At 40.3% G+C, this 25,375-nt stretch overlaps 1 protein-coding gene and 1 long non-coding RNA gene across 3 annotated transcripts in view; both read left to right on the top strand.

Annotated features, from left to right (window-relative positions):
* Positions 1-25,375, top strand: part of LOC140351666 (uncharacterized) — a 344,644-nt gene that overhangs the window by 33,093 nt on the left and 286,176 nt on the right. The gene's annotated exons all lie outside the window — the stretch shown is intronic.
* On the top strand, positions 12,180-15,655 carry epcam (epithelial cell adhesion molecule). Of its 2 annotated transcripts, none has more exons than XM_072437601.1 (9): positions 12,180-12,475; positions 13,185-13,286; positions 13,370-13,628; positions 13,990-14,055; positions 14,147-14,213; positions 14,401-14,499; positions 14,679-14,876; positions 15,189-15,230; positions 15,336-15,655. In XM_072437601.1, the coding sequence occupies exons 1-9, from the start codon at positions 12,418-12,420 to the stop codon at positions 15,354-15,356; spliced, it is 912 nt and encodes a 303-aa protein (XP_072293702.1). In that variant the 5' UTR covers positions 12,180-12,417; the 3' UTR covers positions 15,357-15,655. The 2 variants fall into 2 exon arrangements, with proteins under 2 accessions (XP_072293702.1, XP_072293701.1); XM_072437600.1 differs by having other exon boundaries at positions 15,333-15,655.

Raw genomic sequence — 25,375 nt, 5'->3', positions numbered from 1 at the left:
TACACCTATTCACCATGTTCTCTCATCTGTTATTATTTTAAATGGCATTTCAAGATTAAGTCTGTTCTTGGTCTTATTACTTACTTATATATTTTTTTTTCTTCTCTATTATGATTTTTTTGGCTGATACGACTTATAGTCCGGAAAATATGATAAACTGACTTAGACAAAACAAATAAAAAAACAACTGAGCCACCAGGGTTTAGGCTCTGCACAGTAAAGGAATCAACTGTGACAAAGAAATACTATATTATAAGTTATATTATATTGTTCGCTTAGGTTTTTCCATCCTGGTCCAACTGGTAAAAAACCATATGCTCCAATAATACCTGCTGAACCCCGCCCACCTTAACCCGTTCAACCCTGTGACAGATGAATACAATCACCATATTTTTCTGGACTATAAGTCGCACCTGCCAAAAAATGCATAATAGAGAAGAAAAAACATATATGAGTTTCACTGGAGGATGAAATGCCGTTGCAAGTGTGAAAATAGCAAATAATATCACATATAAGTCACTCCAGAATATAAGTATAAGTATATAAGTATAAATATAAGTATAAGTCACTCCAGAATATAAGTATAAGTAGCACCCCGGCCAAAACTATGAAATAAGGTGCGACTTACAGTGCGACTTACAGAAAATACAGTAATTAAACTAAATCAGCAGAAATAATGTAAATAAAATGCAAAATAAAGACAAAAAATAATAATAACTTCTGCAAAAAATCTATAATCCTTAACTAAACAAGGACAAACAGTTAATAATCTGAAAATAGGCAAAAAAATGATTATAATCCACTTCAGTCAACACTTTTACTCCTGACCGCTACTGGCCCGCACTTCTGTGGCAATCCATTCATTTTAATGGAGAACAAGGCAAACGTTAAAGCTAAAACATCCTCTAAAGTAGGTTGATTTGTTTAAAATTATGTGTAAAAACAATGATTGAAAACGCTCTGTATAATAATGTATTAGCTGTTCCGTTTGTTGTGATTCTGTCGCTAACGGGAACATCGCGCTTTTGTTGTCTTAATCTCAGGAGAGGCCCGGGACTGACGTGAGGCCGGGGGAATCTGTGTCCCATTACAGTCAGCCAACGCAGCACCAGCTACTGTAAATCACATGGAACCTTCTCATGGGGCAATCGCGCGTCAATGGAGATAAGACATCTAAAGTGCGCTCTTTTCACAACTGCATTTACACTACGATGTTATGCTATGTTTACTGACGCGATCTTTGGCTCTTTTGGATCGTTTCACTCCTGGTTTTAGTCTTTTGTTGCTCATTTTGGGCCAGTTTACGCCTGGTTTAGACTTCGCCGCTCACTCTTCTCGGATAAAGTTACACACGTTCGTATCAAATGCAGCAAGTCCGAGCAGTTTGAGATAAAGATCGCAGATTGCAGCTTGACTAGACTTTTACCGGTAGACAAACTTTGTTCATCCTCGAGCTCGCGCATGAAACTGTTGGGGAAGTTCTTATTTTCTGTATCAAATGACCTGTTTCAAAGCTTTTATAATGTAACAAATATGGGATCGTCCCGACAGTGTCAGATTGTATCTTTGAAAGAATTTGAGTCTTTCACTGCTTCCCGAAGTCTCACCTTATCCTGATGAATACAGCGATGGATAACACCTACAGAGCCTCTCATTGCAATAAGAGCCAAGAACGATAATAAAAAAAAAAATAGAAAAATATATATACTTTTTTTTTTAATCAAATCAAATCAAATTGAAAATCAAAAAAATAATTTAAAACTAAATTAAATAAATTACAATGACATAAATTACAATAAAATAAATTCTAATAAATTATACCACAATGAAAAAACAATAAAATAAAATGAATTACAATAAAACAAAAATACTTACATTACAATAAAATAAATTACTATAAAATAAAATAAAATCAATAACTATTTTTTGGGCATAAATTACTAAAAATAGTGACTACAAATGATATCAAATCATCATTATACCTCCTGCTCGTTCCATAGCAAAATGTAAAGCTAAAAAAGATTGAGCTGGAAGTCAACTGCTGTGACAAATTAATTCTTTAAACTTGTGACCAGTTGACTCAATTTAACTTTTGCTAAACAATGATATAGTCAATAAAACGTGACCTTGAAGAGCACTTTTCAAGACGCTTATGGTGACTTCACACATCAAGAATGGGACTAAACTGTAACGCTTCAGACTCATAAGTAAACTTGGACGTGGACTAGAACGGGACAAACCAAATCTACGCCACGACTAAACTAAACTGGGCTCAAACCGGGACAAATGTGATTGTGGCCTGGCTAAACATAACCGCCCCGAGACAGAATCATGGAACAGTGGCAGCCGAAGTTTACAGTGTCACCAATCACAGACATGTTTTTATTAAATCCCACTCCAAATTTAGTGTCACGATTACCATGTCCAAAAGAATTGCGTTTTTATATATATTTTAATATTGCGATAAATACTTTGTTTCTGACGGTTTGAAAATGGAATCAAACAATGGAGAACTTAAGTTAAAAATACATTAATAATTATGAATATGTTTTGTGTTTACTACATCATAATACATTACTACTTCTGGAGTATAAGTCGCACCAGCCAAAAAATGCATCCTAGAGAAGAAAAAAACATATAAGTTGCACTGTAGTATAAGTATAAGTGTATAAGTATAAATATAAGTATGAAATGCGGTTGCAAGTGTGTAAATAACAAATAATATCACATTTAAGTCGCTGCGGAGTATAAGTATAAGTATATTAACATAAGTATAAGTTGCATCCCGGCCAAAACTATAAAAAAAAGGTGCTACTTATAGTCCGGAAAATAGAATTGTGATTGTTAAGTGAAAAGAACAATACACATCAAGTATAAGTAGCTTTTTTGGGCTCTATCTGGTGGATTATGCGATTATTGTCCCCCCGATTAACGATATTACTGCGTATTGTCCCGATTCCAAACACAAACACTCACTCTCTTTCCTTTATAACAACAGAAGATAGAATTGTCTCACCACATTTTCCCTGCCGTCCCGCTCGTTCCTGGAGCACCGGATGGGGGACAAACCTGGGCCTCCCTGTGCTCACCTGTCACCGCTGTCCGAAAATAATACCTCCCAAGACTTCTTCCCTCGACTCCGTCCCGCTCCCTCCGCCCGCCCCCGAACACAGAACGCAGCAGCAGCAGCACAATGGGCCGCCTCACCGCAGCCGGCCCCCTGACATCTTAAACCTCTGGGAAGGGGAACACCCAAATCCACGCGTTTGGGTGTCGCTGTGAACGGTACAATGACCCGAGCTCTTCCCTCGGGCGCCTCTGGTTTATGCTTTCCGCCCAGGACAACAGTGGATGACATTAAACGCTCATTAACTAATTCAGATTGAGGGTTTTGTAACGCCGCATGGGAACGGGCTTGATTAGAGTGCGGGAAGTGGCTGAGGTGGGAAAGTGAAGCAGGTGTAAGTTTATTGTTTTCTGAAGGAATGGCTCTTCTCTTGATAATAGCACCAGGCGGAAGTGTCTTGCCCGTGGACACAACAACGGTGCATGCTCGAGTAACAATCAAGCCAATAATCTTTCCTTAAACTGCTCTTCCTTAAACTTTTTGACTTTAATTTGAGTGAAATGGGTTTATTTGTCACTAGCTACACTAAAGAAGATGTGTATGCTTTGTTCATAGGTGTTTTACTACTAATTTATAACATATTAACTTAAATATGTCACGTTTTGCTCATTGTGAACCACTCTATTTATGTAAACTAATAGAAACAGGTTCATTGGCTTCCTGTTTCAAACAAGTGGGGGATTTTCATTCACTGGTTTATATTGTAATTCACAGCTAAATACAGAGCTGTGGTCGGAGAAAACAGAAATGATCAGCAATAACGCCTCAACTGCAGGTCAATACGGGATTATTCAAACATGCATGAATCAATCAAAATAAAAGTATATGACAGAGCACTCTGTTGGGTTCATTGCAGTGTTTCGCTCAGCATGTGCACTCTCTCCCGTGCCATCTGACTGTGAAATCTTTGCAGAATACTCAGTCTTGGTACACCAGGTATATAATGCAGGACAGGAGACTCGTATGTCGTTTTTGTCGGTAGCCGCACTGTTCACTGCTCCGGTCCCGTGAGTGAAGTGAACAGGAGGTTCCGCCTTTATTAATTGAACAGAGCGTATCCCTACGCCGAACAATATAGTGCTTACATGTAGTGGAACACATCGCCCTCTAACACCCCCACTCGATGGTGCCACTCACATTTCAATAAGCATTAGTTACCAAACATATAATCACAAAACTTTTCAATTTTGACCCTTGTGGCAGATTTTGTGAACACATCTGCGACCATGTTCTCAGTAGGACAGTACACAAGGAGTATTTTACCCTGCAACACATTAGACCTGATAAAGTGGTATTTAATGTCTACATGTTTGCTCCGCTGGCGGTTTACAGGGTTCCTCGCAAGACGTATAGTCCCTTGGTTGTCCTCAAAGACCTTTGTTGTTGGTTCAAAGTTAGGGTCCATGTCCCTCAAAAGTTGTGTGAGGTAAAGTGCTTCTTGAATAGTAGCGGCTAGCGCCACATATTCTGCTTCACACGTTGACAGTGCAACAGTTTGCTGTTTCTTTGTTTTCCACAAAACAATCGCACCGTTCTGGCTTAGACTGTAGCAGTAGCCTGTAATGCTCTTTCTGTCCTCTGGGTCGTTGGCCCAGTCTGCATCAGAATATCCCATTAGTTGAAGTTTAGTGTCACATTTGTGGTAACACAACTTATAGTCCTTTGTCCCTTGTAGGTACCTGTACACATGCTTTAAAGCTGTCATGTGTTTCTCTCTGGGATCTGACAGATATTGTGACAATCTGCTCACTATCCAACTCACATCAGGCCTAGTACAAGTCATGATATAGATGAGGCTGCCTAACATACCCCTGTATTGTCTTTGATCAGTTTGATCCCCATCTGGAGTCAAATCACACTTTATTTCACTAGGAGTTGCTCTGGATTTGCAATCAGACATTCCAAATCTTTCCAAATTTTTGGCAATGTATCTGGTCTGGTTCATTGTGATAGAACCCTCTTTTTGTGTGAAATCAATCCCTAAGAAATGAGTAAGTTGTCCGAGGTCTTTCATTTTAAATGTACTTTTCAGTTCCTCTTTGACCTCCTTTAAACACTTTTCATTGGTTGCAGCCACAACAATATCATCAGCCCATACTAACAAAATTACTTTTTCATTTTCAGACAGTTTTGTGTAAATACAGTGGTCTGCCTGACTTTGCACAAAGTTCTTCTCAAGCAAGAAATTGTGAAGCATAATGTTCCAATTTCTGCCCGACTGTTTAAGCCCATAGATTGATTTATGCAATTTACACACCAGTTGTGCACCATTTTTTGGTTTAGTCTGAAAACCTTCTGGTTGTTCCATGTATATTTCGCAGTCAATAGGTGCATGCAAGTAAGCTGCTTTAACGTCCATTTGATGTAGTTTCAAATCATGCTGTGCTGCCAGCTGCATCAGCACACGTAAGGAAGTCAAATTAGCAGTCGGTGAGAATGTCTCAGAATAGTCCAGTCCCTCCACCTGACTGTATCCTTTCGCCACATACCTGGCCTTGTATGTTTCATTTCCCCGGTCATCTTCTTTGAGCGCATAAACCCACCTTCCCCCCACTGTCTGTCTACCCTCTGGTAACGGTACAAGTGAGAAGGTGTCATTTTCTTTAAATGTCTCCATTTCATCTCTCATTGCCTTTTTCCAGTTGTCAGCCATTGGTGATGCCAGAGCCTCTTTAAAGGTTTGTGGCAGCCCAACTGTAGCTCTGTAACAGTAGTCGATAGTTAACTCACTGCTCTGCACTGTACATTCATAGTCATCCAAATACTTTGGTTTCTTTCTAATTCTACCTGTAAGTGGAGTCTGTGTATCAGTCTTTGCGTCACTGTCTGGGTTAGAAACCTGCTCGTTGTTTGTTTCTTCCCAGTCAGTCTGTGGTAGAGTCACTTCAGTTGGTGCCGTTACCCACTCAACGTAGTGGTCCTCTGCTTGGTCCATGTCAGTCTGTGTCTGCTTCTCAGTCACTTCTTTTGTTATGAAGTGGACTAATCTGTGTTTTTGAACTTTGTTCGTCTCTGGAAAATAAATCAGATAAGCTGGTGAATGACGGTCAAAACTCACAAAAATTCCCTTTTTGCCTTTTGGACCTAGCTTTTTCCTGTTTTGTTCATACACCACACAATCTGAACCAAACTTTTTCATTTTTGACAAATCTGGTCTTTTGCCAGTGAAAAGGTAATAAGGTGTCTCTCCTGTTCTCTTACAGTAACACCTGTTTCTTATGATGGCTGCAGTCTTACATCTGCCTCTCTGTTTCTGCTCTGGATGAATTTTCCCTGAAGACATGTTTCACACTGATTTGGTTTGCACTATCCATCTTTGATTTTCATGCCATCTACAACCGTTTCAAGTTTTACTATGTCACCATAGTTGCAATGACCCATTATCTCATGCCAAGTTTTCAGATCAAAACATGCATTACAAGAATCATTACAGCTCTCTTCCACAACGTCCAAATAGTATAGTCTGTCTTTTACCTTCATGTCACATGTGGTACCATCAGGGAGGATCATTTTGTTATTGTTCAACTCAAAGTTGAACTTAGCTCCTTTAGAAGCTGCTGCCTCCACAGAAAGGATGTTCTGTGGGTATCCAGGGATCAAAAGGGCGTTGGTAAGCTTGACACTGACCACTCCGCCTCTGCTGTCAGCAAGTTTGATCTGGGCGTCGCCTTTCTTCAGCACGCTGCCAGTGATCCGCGATCCATCTGCCAGCTGCATGACGTGGTTCTTTGGCCAGAACGTCTCGTCGAATCTGGTGAAAGCTCCTTCGTTGGTGATGATGTGGGCAGAGGCACCGCTGTCCACAAGTAGTCCCTCCGGCTGGGCGTTGTGAGGTTGCCATTCCGTCGCCTTGAGTAAGAAGGTTTCCTCCTCTGTTCGCTGGTTGTCTCTAGCACGAGAACTGTACTGCCCAGTGTCTTTTATGGCGGCCACCTTGCTGTTGTTTGGTGTAGTAGGAGCCCTGAAGTCACGTTGTGCTTTCTTCTCTTTGTATCTACAGTCTCTTGCTTTGTGCCCAACTTTATCACAAATAAAGCATTCCCCTTTGAAGTATTTGGCAGCTCTGTAGTTTGCGGTCATTACCTCGTCGGCCCGTGGTCTGCTGCGGTAGCGTAGCGAGCACTCGAAGCTCCTCAGCCTGGCTTTGAACTCGTTGAAGGTTAAAACTTCTCTTGTCTGAGTGACATGCACAGAAAATGGATTGTATTCGTCTGTGAGTCCTTTTAACACCATAGATACCAAGAGTGCATCACTGAGGGTCTCTTTAGCTCTGTTTAGTGCGGCCACTATCTTCTCAACACGTGCTAGATAGTCCGCTAGCTCTTCCCCACTAGCCATTAGCACATTGGTTAGCTCCGTGTAAAGCCCCACGATCCGCGGCTTTTCTTCAGACTCAAAATGGCGCCTCAGTATTTCCAAACTTTTCTTTCCATCGTCTGGCGCCTCATATAGGATTAGCAAAAGTGTCTTATCATCCAAACATCCACACATTTCTGCATATGCTAGTTCATTTTTCCTACCGGCCTCCACCGCCTCTTGTGGGTTAGCCGCTGCAGCTTCCTGACCTCCGAGGATAGCGTCTTTTAGGCCAATTGTTTTCAAGTACGCTAAAAATCTTGCCTCCCAGATGTGATAGCGGGCTTCGTCTCCGTCGAACCTCGGCGGCAGTCCGCGTCCGTGCATTGCTGTACCTGGGGTTTGCCTGGGCCCATAACCTGTTGGGTTCATTGCAGCGTTTCGCTCAGCTTGTGCACTCTCTCCCATGCCATCTGACTGTGACATCTTTGCAGAATATTCAGTCTTGGTACACCAGGTATATAATGCAGGACAGAAGACTCGTGTGTCGTTTATATCGGTAGCCGCACTGTCCCGTGAGTGAAGTGTTGTTGTTGTTGTTGTTGTTGTTTTATGGCGGTTGGCATCCAATTGTTGCATTACCGCCAGACTTTATCATGATATGTCTTTGAGTGAAGTGAACAGGAGGTTCCGCCTTTATTAATTGAACAGAGCGTATCCCTACGCCGAACAATATAGTGCTTACATGTAGTAGAACACATCGCTCTCTAACACACTCATTAACGTTACTTTGACATAATATGGTACCTCCTTTAATTTACTACAGAGGTCTGAAACATAGAAGGAAGAAGGACAAACTCTGTGTGATACCTCATTTGTATAAACACATATAAAACCAGGTTAAATGTTAAATGTTTTTTTGTGTTATTGGACCTGATCATAATTAGTTCAGTTTATAAAGGGATGAAATGCAGTGTCATCATTTTGAAATGACCCCCTCGTCCTCGCTCAAAATACAGTTAAAACAAAAGTTCATTGCAAACTAGAGCTGAGAGTAGAACTGTGTCTCTGTTGGATTGTAGTTGTATATTTAGTGTGTCTCTGTCATTTAATGTTTATAGTGTAAATAGTTTCTAATTTGACCGTGTGATTGTCTCATTGTCCCTTTGTTTTTAGGCCGACATTAACATTTGTCACGGGACTACAGATTATGCACTGTCCCTGAAATAAATAAATCAAACATTCAGTCTATCAAACCTTGCCAGCAGGGGGCAGTAAAGAAACACAAATAAAGTGTTTCGCTCACCCCTTTTTAAACTATATAAATGAAGATGAATGAATGATTAATTAATTCAATATAATACAGGGCATTCTGAATTATTCATCATGGATTTTTCTAGTAAATATAACTAAAAACTCAACATATTTTTATTCAAATTTGGGGGATTTAGTCAGTTGAACTCCAATTAATTCTGTTTAATTTGGCAATTTGGCATTTGGCAGTTTGAACTGTCCATACAATCAGACAAAAACAAATCAAGCAAAACAAAAAAACATGTGATTTTCTATTTGAAAAAGTTTAAAGAAAATAAAAAATCATGGACAATAAATTGGCGTAACAAAAAAAATCTGCTTTTTATGTATTTAAGACGATACAATTTGATGAGAATAGACAGACTCACAAATGGGAGCTTTATCTGACATATTTATACCTTTTATACGGTTTCCGACAGTTTATTTACAGATGATCTCAATATCCCGATTCAGCAAAACAATGTCGTCGTTAGTTCGGACACGACCTCCGCCCTCAGCTTGTGTTTATTTGTGCAACAGCTGAAGTTTACCACTGAAACTGCGGCGGTTGTGGCAGAAACGTGAGTGTCGTCTGAGTCATCAGAGGCGTCCCGCTGTGACTCACGACAAAACGCCTGGCAGGTTTCTGTCCGTCTCCTGTTGATGATGTCACGGGGACGAGCCAGGTGAAACCAACAGCATCTGGTGTTTACAATAGGTAAAGGAGGACAGTGTTTTATAAAAGTGTTGATGGGGGATTAACGTGAGGAGGAACCGTAAGCGTTACGTGTTGGAAAAGAATAACAGACACACAGACTTGGACCAAATGGGACTTTTATTCATTTATTTTAATTTAGATGTGCCATGATTGTGTTTCTTTTGCTGTTTAGTTTTAGTTTCACACTCTTGGTCTGCGTTTTATGTTTATTCTTTTTTTTTAAATGAAGAAAAGATAGGAAGAAAAAGATGAAAAATCTCTAGAGAAATGTATTATATTTGAACAGTTCACACAGTTCATGTTACTTAAAATGTGCACTGCAAAACCTGTCTGGTAAAGGCTCCGCCCCCTGCTTGTCTCCATGGAGATGTTATTGCTTCGCTTGGAATGTCCCACAGTGTGTCGCTCGACAGTTTGCGATGATGTCATTCCCCAGTCCCTGTTTCATGCTCTGTCCTGTCTAATAAAACCTACGAGCCAAACGAGTATTACATAAAAAAAAAGAATGTTCCACAGTATGCCATTAAACCCATCTATCTCCATGGAGACATAAAGATTACAGGTCAAACGCTTCAGATCTTTACGTAACATATATATTATACACACATGTTTAATGCCATACTGAGGAGCATTCCGGGATTATCTCTGTGTGACAAGTTCTTCTGTTTATATAATTATGACTTAGTTTAGTGGGAGGGCACCTGTGGGAAATGTTTATCATAGTTTCAATTCCGTTAAGTTTCAGTTTGTGAAGAAATGTTTAAAAAAAAAAACAGTTTAAAATGACAGGAAGTGGAGCTGAATCCTTGTGTGATGTCATCAACATGCGACGTGCTGTTGAAAACACAGAGACACTTTAACAAAACCTCCATGCACTTTACGCTTAACTTTTATGACAGTTTCAAATATTAATCAACACAATAAAAGTGTTATATGGCGTTATTGTTTAACTGTGGTCTAATTTATATGGATTTTTGCTCTTGTTTAGAGACTGGTTGCTAGGTAACAGATGTGGAATTACCTCTATCTGCTGCCGATGTCCAACCAGGAAGTAGAGTTATTACACACTTTACAAAAAAGGTCAAACTGAGGACAAACAGGCAAAATATTTGGTCAAATCTGAAATATAATGTGTAGTTTGACCTGTCACATTTCTAAACACCAAAGCTCAGGGTCATTTACATAAAACAAAGTGCTTCCGTCCTTTGCAAAGCTACATTTTAGTCTTGTTTAGGCTTTATTTGACGGGACAGATCAAGTGTAAGAGCGGGACGTGTTTAGCAAACGGCCCGGGCCGGGAATAAGTCCTCAATAAGTGAAAGAAAAGTGTATTATCGTCCGCACGTGTAAGAGCCCGGAGAAGCCGTCATCAAAAACTGTTACTCAATCATTGTGACATCGATTTTCAAACATTTTGTAACAGCAGTGCCAGAAAAGCTAATGTAAATGAAGACGTACATTAACAATAGGCTTATGTACGAGATTAGCCCATTGTTCTCAGTGTGTGTGTTCGCTGATATGTTATCAATGTGTATTTAATCATAATCTGATGTGATAGAAAAATAAATAAACTTCAGTCACTTTCGGGAAACTTCAGCATGGAATTGACTGTTTTTTATTTTACATCTTAACGGTCGACAATAACGCAGAGGAGGTCAAATGACTCTACTTTGGTGATGTGTCATAAATTAGAGTTCCATATTGTAGAATAAAGCTCTTTTTTAGGTCAAAATAACCTAATTTAGCTTGAAAATAACAAAGGTATTTGAAAAGAAGACTGATTAATGGATCAGTTTAGTTGTACTTTCTTCATTAAGAACAGTGTATTTATAGTAGTTCTGATAAAGTTTAAGATTATGCTAATTATGTATCTATATTTATGCTTCTAATCTAGTTTTGGTACTAGTTTCGATACCTTCTTTGGTTACTCTTTGTATTGTAGCATGTTAAACGGCCTGTTCACTGATATAAATGTTAATATTTGTGGGGTTTCTTTGAGTATATTTCTAATGAAAATACTTCATAAAACACTCGGGAAAACTGGATCTTGCTGCTGGATCTATAATATATTTTCCACGCTCTTGCCCTTATTCTGAAGGAATGCCATCGTCACATAGAACGATCTGGAACAATATCACCAGTGTGCCGGGAACATTAATGTGCCGGGAGGGATTATTACGTGTAACTGGGAACAAATTAATTCATGAATCTAATTATTTTTGCATCTGAGCCAAAAAAAAAAAAAAAAAAAAATGCCAAAACATTATTTACCACATTCTTGTTTTGTTTTTTATATAAAATGTATGATTTATTAATGTTTTAGTCGCCAAAACAGGTTGAAAAACACTGATCTATAAAAGTAGTTCTTAAATCACATCCAGCCATGCAAACAAAACTAATCTACAGTCACATTAACAACCTTCTTTATACATAAACATTACTTTTTCTCACACTAACAGCGCCCTAAACCTTTCTCACATTATGCCAACTCAATAAAGTATAATTGTATTACTTAAAACACGTTAAAAACTCCACTGGTGATCGACGACGTAAGCCCCGTTTCACCTGTGGGAAAATAACAAGCGCGAAAAGGGAGCGGCTCTCCATATTTGGTCACGGCGGAACCCACGTGACGCATGACGCACAGCCCCCACCTTCGCACGTACCCTTCACGCAAATGGGCGTGACGTCGCGAGAGAGCCTGACTTTATAAATTACTCCACGGCCGCGTTGTTCCTCAGTTCAACGGCGACCGACAAAGAGGAACACACACTAAAATCAACCAAAAACCGACAAAACCGAGCGAGCACGAGCCTTCACGTCAATTTATCATATTTTTTTTTACCTGCGTGCGCGCCCCCGCCGAGTTTCTCCTCAAACAGGTTCGACCGGGACACACCTGCGGGACAGAGAAAAGGGAAGCACCGCTCACTCGCAGCTCGGACACGCATCGGAGAGATATAGTCCACTTTTCCCACCCAAAATGAAGATTTGGATTGCCCTGATTGTCGCCACCTTCGCGGTCGGCGCCTATGCACAATGTGAGTACAGTTTCCCGCTCATTTTACACGCGTTTTTAACCCTTTTTCCAGCTTCATCCACTTGCATCTTGGGAAATTGTGTTATTTTTTTTTATTTTTTTTTTTGTATTTCAACTGCGGACGTTTATTTGTAGCCGCTTTACGCACGAAAACTCTTTTGAACTCCTCCGCGTTTGATCAAAAGTAGCTCCAATGTTCTCGCGATAGAACGTTTAAAGTGCGGTTTTTGTGTGCTTTTTTTTAAATATATAGTTGACATTGCATTGAATAAGGTCGTTTCCGCGGCGCAGTTGGTTTCTGGGAGGTGGAGGTGGGGGTTGGGTGCTTTTTGTCCCGCTTTCCTGTGGACTACTTGTTTGACTAACCAACGCCCAGGTGTAAACTGAACCTGCTCGTCTACCTGTAGTACTGACTCTGCCCTCTCCGGCTTTTACAGGCCGCCATGACAAAGCAGAGGCAGTTTAACTTTATTGCACTGGCGTTTTGATTGTCCTTTTTTAGTGTTATAAGATAAGATGGCCTTTTACTTATCTCACAGAGCTGGTCTTGAACTGGCAGTAAATGACCTAAAAACGCACTTAAATCCCAGCACAGCACTTTGTTAATGGCGTCGTTCTACATTTTCTTCTGTCTCCTGTGTCTGTTTTTAGTTCTTTTTCTTAGAACCTCCTTATCTAACAAGTTTGAACCTGTTTTACTGTGTTTTTAGGCAATTGTGAGACTATGAAATGGGCCACATGCGATGGAACACCTTGCGTATGCCACTTAATGACTGAAAACAGCACCAAACAAGTCCTGGATTGCAACAAGCGTAAGCCCACCACCACAACGTGCACGTTCAACACTTCAGACTCGGTGCTTATTGTTATTGTTGCTTTGTCTCTTCGTTCTCAGTGATCCCGAAGTGCTTTCTGATGAAGGGCGAGATGTACCGAGCCAGGAAGGGCCTGAGCACCCGCACCGGGGGGAAGCCCGTCGAGACCGCCTTTGTGGACAACGACGGCATCTACGACCCGGACTGCGAGAACGACGGCACGTTCAGGGCCAAGCAGTGCAACAACACGGACACGTGCTGGTGCGTCAACAGCGCCGGGGTCCGCAGAACCGACAAGGGAGACAAGAATCTGAAGTGCGAGGAGCTGGTGATCACATAGTAAGTCCTGTTTGTGCATGTCGGGCTCGGCGGTGGGTGGGGACGGGTTTTCCGGAAGCAACATTCCCAAGAATTTTGAAGGTTTAAAGGCGGGGCATAGGCTGACGAACTGTAATAACTTGGACCGATCTTTTAAAAAAATATCAAGACTGGCAAAATGTCTTGTTTTTGCGTGTTTATGCTTCTTGAAATATACACACGAGGTAAAATGATGAGTTTTAGTTTCAACAAAGCTGTGTAAACCATTTGCATATTTCCGTTTCAATGTCTAAGAGTTTAAATGAATGAGAATTTGACTTTTAATACACATTGGCTGTAAAGTGATGTCATTAAATCAACACTATATGTCTGTCTTTTGCAGCTGGGTGCGTCTTGAGCTCAAACACAAGGAGATCACTGGAAAGGTCGACGCCCCCAACTTGAAAGCGTGAGTACAGTTCGATTTTACTATTTTTTTTATAGCAAGTTAGACGCGTGTGTAAAATAGATAAACTAAATGTGTTTCCGTCTTGTCGCAGTGCCATTGCCGATGCCATGCACAAGCGCTACCTGAACTTCAACAAGGACCTGGTGAAGGGGGTGGAGGTGAGCGTCTTTTTGATTAGTACTTCATGCCACGCCTTTAACGATTGAATGTAAGGCGTGTCGATGTGTTTAACGGCGTCCAGGCATGCTTTGATTTCAACGGGCTGTAGACTTTGAAGGCCATAACTCACACTCAACCTGTCGACCTGTTACTTTTCAGCTAATGTCTTATGCATTTTCTTTTCAGTACGATCCTGATGCACGCCTGCTTGTCGTTGACGTCGAGCAGCCCAAGGGCCAGCGCAAGAGCGATCTGACCAACATGGCCTACTACATGGAAAAAGACGTACGTTTTAATCTCTTTTTTTACTATTTTGTCGTTTCCGTCGAGCGCAAATGGTTCCCAGCGCGATCAACTACGCGTTCTCATTCCGTATCGTGAAGTTTATCGATCTGCTCGGTCTCAAATGATAGAACTCCAGTCAAATAAATGACATCTAACCTTTTTTTTTTAATATATTTTAGGTCAAGGTTCTGCCCCTGCTGAGAAGCCAGGATCCCTTCACGCCAACCGTCGGCGGTCAGAAGCTGGAGTTCGAGAACATCTTGGTGTACTACGTGGACGAGAAGGCGCCCACCTTCACCATGCAGAACCTCTCCGGGGGCATCATCGCCGTCATCGTGGTGGTCGTCCTGGCGGTCGTGGCCGGCCTGCTGGTCCTGGTGAGTTGCATTTTTAGAAGTCGTAGGAATTCGCACAAGCTGAATATGGCCTACGTTGCACCACACGGTGTCAAAAAAATAAACATTTCCAAGTCACATACATGCAATAATCCTTGTAAATCGACTTTAATATTGAACTAGAAAGATCCGTGTGTTTTTAGTCGAACATTTGGTTGTACTCATTGACCACACATTCGTCCTTCAATATTAAAGAGTTCTCCATTTTCCAAATTTCGTTGCAACAGTGAAATTTCCCCTTGTGTGGACGATAAAGGGATATCTTTATCTTATCTTTTTTCTCCTTTTTTACAGTTTTTCGCCACAAGAAGACAGCGCAAGTACAACAAAACCCAGGTAAGTTTTCATTTAAAAAAAAAAAAAAAAAGACAACACGACTGTCACTATGTCTTTGTCGTTTGGTCACTGATGGTTTGCTTTTCCTTCACTTTCCTTCAGCAGCGGGAGATGGACAACATGTAAACGCCAAACCTCACGTTGTAAGTTGCCGAACGTTTTTACTTGAGAATTGCAGATTGGAAGAAGGGACAATCAACGACTTTAAATGTTCGTGGCGCCGTTTCGTTAAGCCATTCTTTATTTATGAATTGTAAAGATTCTTAAACCGCCACCCCTGTTAAACACTTGCGTGCCATTTTTTATGTTAATCGTTTTAACGCCATAGATCATGTTTTCAGACCGGGCTATAATAGACTGTACAGTTTCTTTCCTACCGTGTGTTTTTGTTGACATGTTTGTAATAAAAGTGTTTTTAAAAGACAGATCTGAGTAATGGTATCATTTGAATTCACATCTTCTAAAGAGTTCTCCATTTCTGTTTGAGTCGCTGTGGAAAAGTACAACAGGTGAATGGGGGAGGGGCCACTTGGTCTAGTTCCACCTTTACACATATTTGAAGTTTCATTACCTTTTTGAGTGACGTCTGCGTGCATAAAAAGCAGGCTGCGCTTAAAGTGACACTAGCTAATGTTTGATTTACATTTTGAGGATATAGACTTGACTACATTATTTTCGTTGGCCAACAAATGCTTTTTTATCACTGCGTTGTATCAGTTTCCATGACCACTAGGTTGACCACCGCTGATCTAGACCTGTGTCCTGAGGGTTCCAAATAATTAAATCCTACAGTGGATGTGAATTTTAATCTGTCAAGGAAGTATTTTATCATAATTACTGCTATGTCGGTGTAATCCCTCATTCGTCCAGGCGTGTTCCATAGTAGAAAAAGCTTCAGTTGTCATCTGGACTCCATTAGAAAAGAAAAAAAAAACTGTTTTTCTAACAGAGTCCAGATGACTACAACTGAAGCTTTTTCTACTATAATTACTGCTATATAACATTAACTAATTAAAATGACTGTAAATTGATCGACTTTTGTTCAGTCCTTGATTAAAACCTTTGTAGCTGGCGTTTCGTCCTATTGTAGACTTAAGGCAAGTTTATTTGTAGAGCACATTTCATACACAAGGTAATTCAAAGTGCTTCACACAGCTGGAAAAATGCATTAAAATCACAAAGAAATTACAGAAACAAATACAATAAAATTAAAAATTATCAATCCAACTGATTTTATTAGTTTAGACAATCACAAACAAGAGTGCAAAGAAAAAATCCTTTAAAACCTTTGGAGCTGTTGTTTCGTCCTATTGTAGACTTTTAAAACCTTTGAAGCTGGTGTTTTGTCCTATTGTAGACTTAAGCCCCAGTGACACTGACGGATGGGTCGAATGCAAAGAAAGATTTGCACGTTTTAATCGTTTCTACCGACCGGGCCATGACAACCAAACCTTTGCTTACAGCCAGCACGAACCAAAAGGGCGCGGCAGACCTGTTTTGAATATCTGACCAGTCTTTACTCGTGAATTACACCTTAATTCCTTGACTTTTTCCTATTATAATAAAATAATGATATGAAGCGATCTCTAATGTAATAAGAATATCAAATTAAATCCTGCTTTTCCTTCAGGGTCTTAGTTGGAAATGGATGTGTCAGATGTGATTTAAAGCCCATAACTGTGGAAAAAACTCAACGTATTGGCAACACTGACGGATAAATGTGTCAGTTTTGTTTTTGAGACGGCTGAGCTTGTGGGTTCGAGTGAGATTGAAGGGTAGACGGTCATTTCGGAGACGGCGCAGGCATCGTGTTCCACCGGTCCGTCCTGTTTGGAGCTGCTCCTCAAACGACCGCGGTACAACTCACTGTGTACACAACAAACACCCAGAATCAGTGGTGAGGCTCAACGGGTGGAAAACACATGCCATTTTGAACCGCTAGAGCCGGTTTTGGAAGTGTTTTGATTGCTTTTCCGGTCCTTTTGAAATATGGCTTTGTCCATTTTGATAACGTGTACTGGAAACAATGACTTAGTTGTAGCGATTCACTTCTGTAACTTTTATTCACGTGCCTGGTTTGATCTTGTTCCCAACTAGATATTACATTTAAAAGGAAGTTACAGGCAGAAGTGGTTTGTAAAAATGTGATGCGCTTTAAACAACGTTTCGCTGAAGTCAGTCATGATGATGCACGGCGATGCGTAAAGTGCCTCTGACTCTTTATAGTAAAATGCAGATATAGTTCGAATTTAGCCAAAACTTATAAAAATGTTCACAGAATAGCACATTTTTTAGGTTTATAATTTCACTTCCTGTTTATCATTGATTACATCACACTAAGGAAATTACACATTAACACTGGGCAAGAACTCATCTAATGTCAGCTGTTTTGGGATTTTTTTGGCAAATGAAAATATGTCAGAGTGACTTTATTTTGTTGAATTAATGTTTAGAGAGTCAAAAAAGTTGTTTCTTTGTTCAAGTTATGCATAAACTTTGGACTGGAATGAGTGTTCCTGGTGTGACGTCACTTCCTGTCATTTTTCTACAGATTTTTCAACGTTTTCTCCACAAATACCTGCTCGACTGGTGTAAAACTATAATTTAAATGTAAAACAGGTATAAATACACCAATTAAAGTCATAATTGGAACCCTGATGATGCTGATGATTGGCTCAAGTGCGTCTTGCGTGTCAATAGCCGTGCTGTAGTAAAGACTTTATTTTTCTAAACTCAAAGTGCCTTGTGTTTTTGTCATTGGGAATATTTAAGATTTTTCTTCAAATTTCTGCCCCAGTAGACCGGGCAGTGTTCTCTTGTGAGGATGTACCCAGCGCTCCATAATCCTTTTATTCTTTGTTCTTACACTTTCCATCAGGTCCTCTTGCTCGAACTATAAAACATTTTTTGATAACATACCATTTTTTCTTCAAGGTTCTGCTTATAAAAACTACAAAAGATAAGGATGTTTTTTCAGAAAACGTTGCACCAGATTCAAAGCAAACATCACTCTCCAACTAAAGGTCTTAAAGCTGCATTCCCCAACTTTGTTTCTTTTAAATAGATGCACTTTATGGAGTGAAATTAATGTATCGAGTTTCTGTCTCATTTCAGTTCAGTTCTGTTCATGTTTCTGTCATTTCAGTTCAGTTCTGTTCATGTTTCTGTCTCATTTCAGCTCAGTTCTGTTCATGTTTCTGTCTCATTTCAGCTCAGTTCTGTTCATGTTTCTGTCTCATTTCAGCTCAGTTCTGTTCATGTTTCTGTCTCATTTCAGCTCAGTTCTGTTCATGTTTCTGTCTCATTTCAGTTCAGTTCTGTTCATGTTTCTGTCTCATTTCAGCTCAGTTCTGTTCATGTTTCTGTCATTTCAGCTCAGTTCTGTTCATGTTTCTGTCATTTCAGCTCAGTTCTGTTCATGTTTCTGTCTCATTTCAGCTCAGTTCTGTTCATGTTTCTGTCATTTCAGCTCAGTTCTGTTCATGTTTCTGTCTCATTTCAGCTCAGTTCTGTTCATGTTTCTGTCATTTCAGCTCAGTTCTGTTCATGTTTCTGTCATTTCAGCTCAGTTCTGTTCATGTTTCTGTCATTTCAGCTCAGTTCTGTTCATGTTTCTGTCATTTCAGCTCAGTTCTGTTCATGTTTCTGTCATTTCAGCTCAGTTCTGTTCATGTTTCTGTCATTTCAGTTCAGTTCTGTTCATGTTTCTGTCTCATTTCAGCTCAGTTCTGTTCATGTTTCTGTCTCATTTCAGTTCAGTTCTGTTCATGTTTCTGTCATTTCAGCTCAGTTCTGTTCATGTTTCTGTCTCATTTCAGCTCAGTTCTGTTCATGTTTCTGTCTCATTTCAGCTCAGTTCTGTTCATGTTTCTGTCATTTCAGCTCAGTTCTGTTCATGTTTCTGTCTCATTTCAGCTCAGTTCTGTTCATGTTTCTGTCTCATTTCAGCTCAGTTCTGTTCATGTTTCTGTCATTTCAGCTCAGTTCTGTTCATGTTTCTGTCTCATTTCAGCTCAGTTCTGTTCATGTTTCTGTCATTTCAGCTCAGTTCTGTTCATGTTTCTGTCATTTCAGCTCAGTTCTGTTCATGTTTCTGTCTCATTTCAGCTCAGTTCTGTTCATGTTTCTGTCTCATTTCAGCTCAGTTCTGTTCATGTTTCTGTCATTTCAGCTCAGTTCTGTTCATGTTTCTGTCATTTCAGCTCAGTTCTGTTCATGTTTCTGTCATTTCAGCTCAGTTCTGTTCATGTTTCTGTCATTTCAGTTCAGTTCTGTTCATGTTTCTGTCTCATTTCAGCTCAGTTCTGTTCATGTTTCTGTCTCATTTCAGTTCAGTTCTGTTCATGTTTCTGTCATTTCAGCTCAGTTCTGTTCATGTTTCTGTCTCATTTCAGCTCAGTTCTGTTCATGTTTCTGTCTCATTTCAGCTCAGTTCTGTTCATGTTTCTGTCATTTCAGCTCAGTTCTGTTCATGTTTCTGTCTCATTTCAGCTCAGTTCTGTTCATGTTTCTGTCTCATTTCAGCTCAGTTCTGTTCATGTTTCTGTCTCATTTCAGCTCAGTTCTGTTCATGTTTCTGTCATTTCAGCTCAGTTCTGTTCATGTTTCTGTCATTTCAGCTCAGTTCTGTTCATGTTTCTGTCATTTCAGCTCAGTTCTGTTCATGTTTCTGTCTCATTTCAGCTCAGTTCTGTTCATGTTTCTGTCATTTCAGTTCAGTTCTGTTCATGTTTCTGTCATTTCAGCTCAGTTCTGTTCATGTTTCTGTCTCATTTCAGCTCAGTTCTGTTCATGTTTCTGTCTCATTTCAGCTCAGTTCTGTTCATGTTTCTGTCATTTCAGCTCAGTTCTGTTCATGTTTCTGTCATTTCAGCTCAGTTCTGTTCATGTTTCTGTCTCATTTCAGCTCAGTTCTGTTCATGTTTCTGTCTCATTTCAGCTCAGTTCTGTTCATGTTTCTGTCATTTCAGCTCAGTTCTGTTCATGTTTCTGTCATTTCAGCTCAGTTCTGTTCATGTTTCTGTCATTTCAGCTCAGTTCTGTTCATGTTTCTGTCTCATTTCAGCTCAGTTCTGTTCATGTTTCTGTCATTTCAGTTCAGTTCTGTTCATGTTTCTGTCATTTCAGCTCAGTTCTGTTCATGTTTCTGTCTCATTTCAGCTCAGTTCTGTTCATGTTTCTGTCTCATTTCAGCTCAGTTCTGTTCATGTTTCTGTCTCATTTCAGCTCAGTTCTGTTCATGTTTCTGTCATTTCAGCTCAGTTCTGTTCATGTTTCTGTCATTTCAGCTCAGTTCTGTTCATGTTTCTGTCATTTCAGCTCAGTTCTGTTCATGTTTCTGTCTCATTTCAGCTCAGTTCTGTTCATGTTTCTGTCATTTCAGTTCAGTTCTGTTCATGTTTCTGTCATTTCAGCTCAGTTCTGTTCATGTTTCTGTCTCATTTCAGCTCAGTTCTGTTCATGTTTCTGTCTCATTTCAGCTCAGTTCTGTTCATGTTTCTGTCTCATTTCAGCTCAGTTCTGTTCATGTTTCTGTCATTTCAGCTCAGTTCTGTTCATGTTTCTGTCTCATTTCAGCTCAGTTCTGTTCATGTTTCTGTCATTTCAGCTCAGTTCTGTTCATGTTTCTGTCTCATTTCAGCTCAGTTCTGTTCATGTTTCTGTCTCATTTCGGTTCTGTTTGTGTTTCTGTGTCATTAGTTGTTCCTCCACAGGAAACGTCGTGAGACAAATGAAAGACACAAACAAATTCTTGAGACGACGAGTCACAGCATGTTTTGATGCTCACGGCGAAACCAGTGGTTCCTAGTGACTTCTGTCCCTGTAACTCACTTGAATTTAGATTAGGATCTGTATTTGTCAGTTATGGCCTCATAATCAGAGGTGGAGACTTACATTTGGGCTGTTTATTCCAAGTGATACTCTTCTTTTACTCCTCCTAAAGCAGTAAAGCAGTCCATAAGTGATAAAAGCTTTATTTTGACAAAGTTGGAGCGTTTGAGAAGGTGCTTTTTGTACCTTCTTATGTGATATTTTCTGTATTGTTTAAAGCTTTAAGATATTGTTGATGTAATTTCCTTTTGTCAGTGCCATTTTCTGAAAATCTGAACAAACCACAAACACATGCGGGTCAACATTGCCATTATTGCCTTGAACAAAAGGAACAGGAAGAAGGTAAATCTTACTATAATCCCTGCTCCTTTCACAGATCGTCGAATCAAACAATACATTGCACGTAATTTAAATATTTTTCTTGTTTACTTCAATTCTAAACCATAAAGCCTCATTATATTTCCCTCAAAATCTACTGAATATGTTTTTACCGATCACTTTTTACACATTAAGACGAGCATGTGACACCAGCAGCCAAGTTACAGGTCAGATCTGTGGGGAGGCGACCCGTTTACAATCAGGAAGCATGTTTTTCAAGGTATTTCTGAGCAATAAAGCACATGAATAAATGCAAGATAGATTTAGTTTCATACCAGACATTTTCACTGTTAGACTTAAGTTGTGTCTTATAAAGCATCAATTAATCAATCAATCAATCAATCAATCAGTAACTTTACTCATCCCAAAAAGGAAATGCATGATTTGGGCTGAAAATAGCAGTTTTATGTTTATCTCTTTAAGATAAGATAAGATGAGATATGTTTATGTTTTAATAAAAGGATTCTGTTCTAAGTTCACATTTTAAACATAAAAGAGTGAGGGAAAAAGGTCTATGAAGTAACAAACTAATAAAATGATCTCATGTATGTCGTGTTTGTTGCAGTTTTAATACAAAACAATGATATTTTGCTCGTTTGAGGAGGAAACGCAGAGTCAGGACGAATGTGGCACTTTGTCACAGCGAAAGTGGAATGAACTGCTCGGCCGGAAGAGCAGACACAGAGTGGCATTATTAGGCATCAGGCCCGCGCTTCCAATGCGGTCTTTGTTTTACCCCAGAGCCCCGCCCACTGCTGTCGTCTCCATAGCGACGCTCAGGTGTGGACAAAAGCAGGTCTCAAACCGGTTCAGACAAGTCCGGGATCAGGTGTCTCCCTCTGCCCCTCCCCCCCGCTGCCTGCATACCGCCCTTCACGCCCGGATTAAAGAAGGACTAAACCAGGACTAAACCGGGACTAAACCAGGACTGAACCAGGACTAAACCAGGACTAAACCGGGACTAAACCAGGACTGAACCAGGACTAAACCAGGACTAAACCGGGACTAAACCAGGACTGAACCAGGACTAAACCGGGACTGAACCAGGACTGAACCAGGACTAAACCAGGACTAAACCGGGACTAAACCAGGACTGAACCAGGACTAAACCAGGACTAAACCAGGACTAAACCGGGACTAAACCGGGACTGAACCAGGACTAAACCAGGACTAAACCGGGACTAAACCAGGACTGAACCAGGACTAAACCGGGACTGAACCAGGACTAAACCAGGACTAAACCGGGACTAAACCGGGACTGAACCAGGACTAAACCGGGACTGAACCAGGACTAAACCGGGACTGAACCAGGACTAAACCAGGACTTAAAGGTGGAATGGACGATTTTTTTCAGCAAATTTTTATCATAAATTTTTATCATATCATATTTCCTTGTGGCGTGGATAAATCATTTGTCCTGCCACGTATCAATAATAAAACACACCTACCGCTCACCTGCAGCCGCTTGCGGTTCGTCCCCACGTTTTCGCTTGCCTAAGCGCATGGATCTATCATAATATAGTTCCCTCAGTGTACGGGGCAAAATGAAGACGGAGAAAGACAGTTCGAGCTGACGCAGAAGTGGACAGAAATCTACGGGAGACGAGAGATGCGATGCGCTCTGTTGCGCTAATAAACAAACGCACGTGTGTTGTATCAGTCCACACGGGGGAGTGCGCATGCGCACTTCCGCCTGCGTTCTCAAATCGCCGAAAAATCGTCCATACCGCCTTTAACCAGGACTGAACCAGACTAAACCAGGACTGAACCAGACTAAACCAGGACTGAACCAGGACTAAACCAGGACTGAACCAGACTAAACCAGGACTGAACCAGACTAAACCAGGACTGAACCAGACTAAACCAGGACTGAACCAGGACTAAACCAGGACTGAACCAGACTAAACCAGGACTGAACCAGACTAAACCAGGACTGAACCAGACTAAACCAGGACTGAACCAGGACTAAACCAGGACTGAACCAGACTAAACCAGGACTGAACCAGACTAAACCAGGACTGAACCAGGACTAAACCAGGACTGAACCAGGACTGAACCAGGACTAAACCAGGACTAAACCAGGACTGAACCAGACTAAACCAGGACTGAACCAGACTAAACCAGGACTGAACCAGACTAAACCAGGACTGAACTAGGACTGAACTAGGACTTAACAAGGACTTAACAAGGACTAAACCAGGACTAAACCAGGACTGAACCAGGACTGAACCAGGACTGAACCAGACTAAACCAGGACTGAACCAGGACTGAACCAGGACTGAACCAGACTAAACCAGGACTGAACCAGGACTAAACCAGGACTAAACCAGGACTGAACCAGGACTGAACCAGGACTGAACCAGACTAAACCAGGACTTAACCAGGACTGAACCAGGACTTAACCAGACTTAACCAGACCAAACCAGGTCTGAACCAAGTCCAGACCAGGACTGAACCAGGACTGAACCAGGACTAAACCAGGACTAAACCAGGACTAAGTGTGTTTTCAACATTTCAATGACATACTGTGTTTTCTTCCCCAGAATCCCAGACAAAAGTAAGAGACACGGTTGTGAAGGCGGAGTCAGTAAAACCGGTATCGTCACGTCAGTCACACTTTCACCAATCAGGAAGCAGAGTTCAGGTGTGGGGGCGGGGCTTCAGCAGAAAGCGTGGAATGACTTGAGTTTGGTTTCTGTGAAGCTTTAACTCAGTTCACAGAAGACTTTGGATCATTCATTAACTGGAAACCTGCGTTTGAACGGTAAAAAGAGGTCAATGCAAAACCCCACTGCAAACCAACTGACTAATTAACCACTTTTGAGTTAATTAAGTACGTTTAGGCCTGTAGCGAACACATTTTGAAGTGTGATGCATTGGTGCTGGAAATACTGGGATGAATGATTATATTGCAGACCACTTTATCAGAGAAGTAAATCATTTTGAACCACAATGTAAAGACAAAAATGATCTGCAATAAACAAATAACACAATGAAACACTTGAATAAATAATAGCATCAACAAAAAGTCATAGCTGTATCATTATTCTACCGTCTGCAGCTCAGATATGACACAAAAATAAGAAAAAACTGCCTTCAAGTGCAAAAATATTTTGTTTTATATACCATAAGGAAGTATAGTATAATTATTGTGGCGTGTTAAATGTGATTTTCTTCTTTGTACCAGATAATCTAATGGTTCTTTTAGCTTTAGTTGATTTTCTGATGAGTTCATAACAAATCTGTTCTAAAATTGTCATTCTAATGAACAGTAAATGTTAAAAAAATCAATGTTTGCAAGTTTAAAATGAGTTAAAATCACTAATTCGTTCATTCATCAGCTGGAGAGTGCAATCACACGTGGGAAACACCGGAGTCGCAGCCTTGATTCTGGTTGTAATCCTTTTCTTGTAGCAATAGCGTCAGGTGTATTAGCACAGTCGTGTTTGCAATGTTCAAATTCACCACAAATATTTAGAAAATGTCCACGCAAAAGGCGACCGGTTTGTGCAAACGACTCGGCCTGTGATTCTGTCTTGTGGAGGATGTTTTTGAATGCTCAGAATCTTTAGAATTGTTTGTTATCCAATAAAAGTATATATAATACTCTATATTTAGGGTTTGACACGGGGTTAACCAGCTCCTTCTACTTATAACGATGCAGAAAATGGCAAACTACTACAAATAAACACTGGAGAATTATATGTCTGATTATGATTATGTTTTATGCATCATTTATTACTTTAAACAAATGTATTCAGAGAAAAATGGGCGTTAATTAAATAAGAGCTCTTTGTGTGGAGGAAAGTGCTTTATCTTCAATCATCACCAGCTCTTTACTTTTCCATCAGCTCCACTCTTCATTCATCCTTTCATTTGCTTTTCTTTTTCCTCCAAATATCCCACAATGCATTTCCCTCTCAATACTGAGCTGG

The sequence above is a fragment of the Eucyclogobius newberryi genome, unplaced genomic scaffold (assembly GCF_026437365.1).
Source record: "Eucyclogobius newberryi isolate DKJ021-1_F unplaced genomic scaffold, fEucNew1.0.hap1 SCAF_8, whole genome shotgun sequence".
NCBI lineage: Eukaryota > Metazoa > Chordata > Actinopteri > Gobiiformes > Gobiidae > Eucyclogobius > Eucyclogobius newberryi.
This window is presented reverse-complemented; position numbering and strand designations above follow the sequence as displayed.

What these genes read in the sequence shown, in the direction of transcription:
- epcam (XM_072437600.1), top strand. Translation starts at nt 12,418, where the DNA reads ATGAAGATTTGGATTGCCCTGATTGTCGCCACCTTCGCGGTCGGCGCC. An exon ending in GACGCCCCCAACTTGAAAGC is followed by an intron (nt 14,056 to 14,146) that starts GTGAGTACAGTT and finishes GTCTTGTCGCAG; the next exon opens with TGCCATTGCCGATGCCATGC. An exon ending in TGGCCGGCCTGCTGGTCCTG is followed by an intron (nt 14,877 to 15,188) that starts GTGAGTTGCATT and finishes CCTTTTTTACAG; the next exon opens with TTTTTCGCCACAAGAAGACA.